This window comes from Arachis hypogaea, chromosome 4, assembly GCF_003086295.3.
Source record: "Arachis hypogaea cultivar Tifrunner chromosome 4, arahy.Tifrunner.gnm2.J5K5, whole genome shotgun sequence".
Lineage (NCBI taxonomy): Eukaryota > Viridiplantae > Streptophyta > Magnoliopsida > Fabales > Fabaceae > Arachis > Arachis hypogaea.
Window position 1 is genome coordinate 104,541,765 of NC_092039.1, and position 7,830 is coordinate 104,549,594.

General features: G+C 27.2%; 1 protein-coding gene across 1 annotated transcript; it reads left to right on the top strand.

Annotated features, from left to right (window-relative positions):
- Positions 1 to 6,141: 6,141 nt before the first annotated feature.
- Positions 6,142 to 6,745, top strand: LOC112795115 (senescence associated gene 20). The gene has a single exon (XM_025837071.2). The coding sequence runs from the start codon at positions 6,168 to 6,170 to the stop codon at positions 6,618 to 6,620; it is 453 nt and encodes a 150-aa protein (XP_025692856.2). The 5' UTR covers positions 6,142 to 6,167; the 3' UTR covers positions 6,621 to 6,745.
- The last annotated feature ends 1,085 nt before the right edge of the window (positions 6,746 to 7,830 follow it).

Sequence of the window (7,830 nt, forward strand, 5' to 3'; positions counted from 1 at the left end):
AGAGAATTGGGTCCTATAACATCAAAGAGCCCAAAATCTCAACATTTTTGCTCACAAAACTCGAAAACAAGGCTGGAAATTTGAAGAGCAAAACGTTGCTTACCTCAATATTGATTGTATGGGTTTTGTAGAGCTCTCCACGGTGAACGCGTGGCCGCAAACGGTGCGGCAATCGGAGCTTTAGATCAAAAGTTATGGTGGTTTGAAGGTCAAGTGAGAGATAGAAGTTGAGAGAGTATTCTTCCCTTCCTTTCCACCATTTCAGCGTGTGTGTGTGTTTAATGAGGAGAGAGAGTGCTGAAAACTAGGGTTTTGGTTTAGTTTAGTTGGGTCAAGGGCCCACTTTGGGTCCGGTTGGCCCGGTTTGGCCCGTTTGGTCCAATCTTGGTCCGAATTCTATAAAATTAGTACCAAAATTCTCGTCTCAATCTCCTCTATCACATTTAGCCATAAAAATTACATTTAGGACTTTCTAGAATAAATTCTCATTTATGGATTAATTAGCCGTTAATTAACCGGGTTTTACATCTAGCAATAATGCTGATAACTGGAATAACTTAACAATTGGACTATTCATTTTAGATAGAAAAAACATCTACATAATTTTTATATTTTATTGATGAGCATTTGAGCTGTTTATATTTGAAGCTTGTAAAACAGATGGAATGCTTTCTATAAAAACCATGAGTAAGTTTAATGTTCTTCTCACAATTTGTTTTGCTTTGATTTCATTGAATACATGCATACACCTCAAACTTTAATATGTTTTGAGCCATAGTATTAAAATGTTTTGAAATTTCTACTTGAAACTTTATTAGGGAGCAGCTCAAAATTAGGAGTGGAGTAGCTTGCAGCATTGAAAATCATCAGCACAATGAACTGGTGATAGAGGCAGTCATAATAATAAGTAATATGTTAGTAGACAACATGTTCTGTAATTTTATATTATAGCAATACACATATTCTATAATTTTTATTGTCTTGATGATTTATTGATTGTTTTTTATTGTATTGATAAGAGATGTTCTATAATTTATTTATTATTTTATTTTAAAACGATTTTTTCGGTTGTATTACGATTGGACCGATTGGACCAATGAACTAATGAACCAGTAAATCAAACGGTTTAATGACCGGTCCGGTTCTCATAACCTTGCTTTTTATCTTTCATCATTTAGCACACAAATCCACTACAACAAATTTAGAAAGAGATAACTCTTTAAAAACGTTGTCTAAACATATGAAAAGTGATGCTTTTGATCAAAGACAACGCTTGTCGACCAAATGCAACGTTTTTAGAGGGTTAGTTATATGACCATTATCTTTGATCTAGGACAACACTTTTCACAGCAACCCTTTTTCTACATTCTTGTGACAAATCCTAATCCCCCTCTCCGATCCACATTCGCATCGACCATCTCTGATCCCTCTGTTGTGACACGCATCGTCTTTGACCACTGCGGCTCCCTCACTCGCGACGGAAAAGAAACATCCAAGATCTAAAACAAAACATCTAAAATCATTTTAAACATTCTAAAATTCTAAAACATCCAAAATGTAACAAAAAGAAATATCCAAAATTTAATAAAAAAAGAAATATCTGATAATTTTAACAATTTTAAAACTTAACAAAACGAGACATTTATAAAAATATTAAAAAAAACTTCAAAAACTAAAAAAGAATCTATGACTATTAAAAAATTATCCAAACTCTAAAAAATAAGAAAGATCCAAAACATAAAAAAAAAGAATTATCTAAAACTAGTAAAAAGAACCATTTAAAAAAATTCAAAACTAATTAAAAAAAACATCCAAAACTAAGATTTTAACTAATGATAATGTGACATGTAACAAAGAGTAACTTATCCTTTAAAATGGAAAAAGTTAAATAGAATTCACTATTAAAATTTTAATAATATTGTTTAGAGATAATAAAATAATTAGTTCAAACAATCTAAATAAAATAATCTTATTTAGTATTCACTATATAAATCATAAATATTAAACCAAATAAGATAACTTTAATTATTGTCTCCTTAGCATTATAGTAAAATTCTGTTTAAATATGGGCAAAAAAATTTTTTGACGATAGTTGCTTGTGCTCTTGACATAAATAGGAAAAAGTTTAGCACTCAGTGCCAATAAGAAAAACATAAAAAAACATAACAACAGAATATTACAAATAACAACCAGAAAAAAAATCGTAAATAACTCTGCATCTCTTATTAGAATCATTTTTCGGCACGATGTCTTGACGATGTTGATTATTCTCTGACTCAATATGCTTTCGCATTGCCATACAAATGGGAATAGAGAGGAACTCTGTTTTTTGTTCTTTTTCTATGTGAAACTTTGGTGGAATCATCAATGACAAGGGTAATGTTATTCGCCTTCTATTTGTAAAAATAAGAGACAAAAACTTGTTTGATATTGAAAGGGAATTATTTTGTTAGACATTTGTGTGTTTTTATTTGTTAATTTTTTATTGTCAACCTTTTAAAATTTATTTTTAATTTCTTTTAAATATAGGCTTTTGTTTTTTTATTCTTTAATTTTTAAATATCATGTTGGTCTTGAAATATTGCTCTCGATTTTTTCTTTTACTCTTCTACATGTTACACATCATATGAGGAAATATAGCAGCCATCTATAGCTAGTCCAGTACTCTTTTACTACAAGAGTAATTACTTTTGCCAATAGTTTTATTCACGGTTTGACGGTTAAACCGTCAGTAATCAATATTACAAACGTTGTAAAAATGCGTAGATGAATGTCTCGTTAAAGATTTTCAATAAATATATTTATCAATGACCTCGAGCTAATAATAATAATAATAATAATAATAATAATAATAATAATAATAATAATAATAATAATATGAATTATATTATTTTGTTAATTTTTTATAAAATATAAAGTAGAGAAAATAGAGAATAAAAAAAAGAAAGAGAAAAATAAAGAAGAAAAATGAGAGAGAGAGAGTTTGTTAATTTTGGAAAGAAAAAGTTTATTTTAATTGTAATGAAAAATATTTGGATAATATTTTGATTTGTCAAATTACTAATATAAATTATAAATTATATATAGAGTGAAAAGGATGGAAAGAAATAGAAAAAAAAGAGAGAAGTAGATAAGAGATTGTAGAAAAGAAATTTATTAATTTTGGAGAAAAATTTTTTCTCTTAATTTTAATAAGAGAGTGTTATGTAATATTTTTTATTATTAAATTATTTAATAATGTATAATATATAATATAACTATATTTTAATTTTAATATTTTAATTAAATTTAAATGTAATTAAAAATATTATGTTGTATATTTTGTTTGTTAAATTTATAATTATTTATTGATAATGATATATAAGAGAAAAATATTCAGTAAAAAAATACAAAAGATAAAAATAAAAGAAAATAAAAAATTCTTTAATTTAAAAAATATTAATTTTAATTATATAGAAATAATATATAATATATTTTAATTATGAAATTAAGTTATAAAATTAGTAATATATAATAGATATAATAGATGTGATTATTTCAATGCAATGGAGCATGCCACTTTTGTATTTTCAATTCTATATGTATATGTACCCATAATGTGTGAACCATCCTAAGTAGTGGCCCTGCTAACTATGATTGAACAAATTAAATGTATGGAAATTAAAGCAATAAGGTTCGTATTTGTGGCCATGATGATCTTGATAAGTGTGTGGTACCACTTCTATATATCATAAAATTAGGAGTTAAAATAAATGCAAATGGGGTTCATTTTGCCAATGGTAGTGTGATATGGAAAGAGAATCACCGTGATGGAGACATCAATGTACATATAGAGAGGATAAAGTTAATAGTAATGTTAGTGAGAAAAAAAATAGTTAGAATTTTTTATTTAATATTTAGTAATTATTATAATAATTAATAAATATTAAATAAAATAAATTTTGACTATTTTTAGTTAATTTTTTTGTTATTAAATATTTTCGAAGGTTAATTATGTATGGTTCTTTATTGTAAAATGAGAGGAACAAATTTGGAGTTTTAAATTTTACATTAACACTTAAAAACATATCACTCTTCTAAAAGGCAAAAGCAGAAAAATCTAGGCCCACAAGTCTTGAAGTAATAAAACAGTACTCAATTCTAATTATTTATTTTTTAATAATTTTTAATTTGGATCATTTGTAACAATTGTACAAACCAAATAAATTGATTTAGTTTGTAACAAAAAGTTTAGTGTATATTCAAAAGAAAGCATTTTAAATTTCACATTGATTTTTTTTGTACTATATATATATATATATATATATATATATATATGTTTCTTCATATATTTCAGCAAATTATTTTAATAAAATTATACTTCTGATGAAATCAAATAAAATATAAGATATATATTTGGATTAAAAAAACGTAAGAGTATACCAAAATCTATAAAACTAAGGTATTTTTAGAAAAGGATCAATGTTATATTTAATTAATTAAATAAGTTAATTTAGCATATGATGAAAATTCGAGAAGCCGGCGGAGGAAAAATTGGCATCTAAATTCAAAGAAAATGTTTCAGATACAATCAAAGTGATTTTTCTTTCAAGATAAAGTATTCATCACTAATTGTTTTAATTTCATAATTAATCCGATGTATAAATTAAATTTACATATTCAATAAGCACAAACTCATTAAGTTGCCGATCCATCATCCATGTGAATTTTTATATACACACAAGTTTGAGGATACAAATTAAATTACATATGAAGCTAAATTAGTTTGATTAAGTTGTTAGTTTATTCATCTACTTAAGCAAAGTGTCAGGAAATTTAAATTCTACTTTATACATATAGTAATTTATTGCTCTTAAATAAAGTTTAGATCAGCGACAGATTAGTTTTTGACAAAAAATAGATGTTACCTTTTTTGTTGTAGCGGGTCAATTTTTATTTAATAAGGGTCTATCGGAGTGGATCGGACTAACCACTCGACTAATTCAAATTGATTAAAAATAGGTGTTACCTGCTATACCATTTAATCAAATTCTCCATTGATGAATATTTGCGGTTACTGATTTTGTTCATTTGTCACTAACTCAAGTATCCGATTCTAATTAGGGGCAAGTTGTCCAAAGGCCTAAGCTGTAACAAGAGAAGGGAAAGGTTTTGCATCCTACATTCCAAAAACATCAATGTAAATTTCACAAACCTTTAAGAATATACCTAACATATATCCTCAGAAAATGATGGAATATATAGGCCTATTCGAAGGTCATGCTAAGCATCTTACTTATTTGATCATTTTAGAGCAGCAAACCCAAAATTTGGATTTGGCTGTATCACTATTACATCTACTTCACATCGTTAACTCCACTTATAAGTTATAATTATTAGAACTAAAAATACCTTATGATTATGACAAGTTTTTCTTGCTTATCATGTGAAATTATCACCTTTTTTTTTTTAGATATTATTTCATTTGTGATGTAATTATCAAAGTTTATGCCTTATTATTAAAAATTCAACTAAGACTAATATTTCATAAAAGAATAGAAGTTTTTCCATCATATATATATACCTGTTTTATTATTAAATCGGTTATCGAATTTGTAGAGTTAGAGATTTAATGATTCAAAAGTTCAGTTTAGGGGGGTTAAAATTGAATATAATAAAATAAAGTATTTTATATTTAAAATATATATTTTAAAAAGTTTATTTATATGATTTATTATTTTAAATTAATTAATTATAAAAAAATTATACTAATTTTTTGACTGATTTTTTTTAATCTATCTCGTTGTCAAATGATTTTTATCTTAAATTGAACCTTAAATCGAATCGGTTTAAGATTTTTATCAGAATCACGCAAATAATTTTCATTTATTATTATTGTTTAATTTGTATATTTGAGTGTGACATATTTTGTCATTTCAAAGATGCAGCATTAATCACACTACTTTCTAGGAGCTGATCCAAAACCCTTCAATAATACCCCCACCACATAAATCAATAAATCTCAACCATCTATGTTTTTTCATTTTCGTTTTTTCTTTTCTTCTTAGAATCAATCATTCGAAAGAACCAAACTTAGGACACATATATCCCTAACTGCTAGGCCTATAAAAATGTGGCAACATCAATCCCTCCAAAACACAGGGAGTGATCGAATTTTCCAAAACACCATGGCATTTCAAGTTCACAACAAAGCAATAGTTGAATTGCTATACAAGGCACTATTGGGAGAAGTAAAGAACATGGACATGGTATCCAAATTGGTGGCAAGTGATCTTGAATGGTGGTTCCATGGTCCACCACAATGCCAACACATGATGAGGCTCCTAACAGGGGAGAAGCCTCACAACGATGGGTTCCGGTTCGAGCCGCGAAGCGTCACTGCCATTGGAGACTGTGTCATCGCCGAAGGGTGGGAAGGAAAGGCCTATTGGGTGCACGTTTGGAAGCTCAAGAATGGGCTCATAACTCAGTTCAGAGAGTACTTTAACACATGGCTTGTGGTAAGGGATCTCCGGCCACCGGCATGGGAAGATGAGAGGCAGGACAGTAACACTCTGTGGCAGAGCCAGCCTCGCGATCTCTATCGCCGCTCGCTGCCCGGACTGCTGTTAGCTATTTAGCATTTTCCGCTCATGGTTTAAATAGGAAATGGATCGTCTTGTATCTAAAATTTTAATAAAAGTGTTCATCCTGATAAAAAAAATTTTAAACTTGTTATGTAGTTGATCTCTTAAACTTTTTTATATTTTTATTATTGCATTTTTATCTCTCTTTGTTTAAACTAATTCAAAACATTAATTATTTTAGCTAATTTTAAAATATGAAACTATTTTTCTTCAATAAATCCTGAAAATCGTATGTCATAATTTCAAGTGTAATATTACCTATGAAGTATAAACACTAAATCATTAACATGGATACAGGACACGATACAATACGAGACACATGAATATATAAATTTTAATTTTTTTATAAGATATGAGAACACAACATATATATAAAATATAAAATATTTTTTAGATAAATTATAATAATATTTTAATATTTTATTTATATTAAAATTATATTATATGTTTTAACTATTTTAATATCATTTTAATTATATAAAATATTTAAAATAATTTTTTATATTAATAAATGCTAATATATTATTTTTAAATTCATTTCAAGAATATAAGTTATGAATAAGATTGGACATGGCTGATACGTGATTGTATTTAAATGTGTTTAAGCGTGTTTGTCAAAGCATTTCATTTTTTTACTAAGATACGGTTGGATACAAAAAGCATGTATATCGGATGAGTATCAAATGATTGTCATGTCCAAAATATGTTTAATACGCACAGTTATTAAAACTGGACCGATCGATTCGACCGAAAAATTGATAAACCGGTTCGGTCCAAACTTCGGACCGCTTAAAGTATAGAATCGGTCAAATTCGATATAAACCGGTCAAATCCGATAAAAACTGGACTGAACCGAATTGCTCGGTTATAAAGGAGAGCCTCAAACGCACTAATGTTGTGGAAGAACAACAGATGCAAGGAGGATAGTTGTACCACCAAGCTAGCACACTTTTTACTAATATGTATACATATTATAATATATATACGAATTTTTTATTTTATTTATATTCAATTTGTTTTAATTTTAAATGTAAGACCCAGAATTTTTAAATAAATCTTATTATAAATTAATTTCAATTCGTTTATTCAATAGAAATTTATTTCCAGAAATTATTTTATTAAAGCTAATTAAATTAGGTTTTGATAATTAATTAGAAATTTTAATTAATTCTATAGTTATTGAATAATTTACTATCTTTAAATT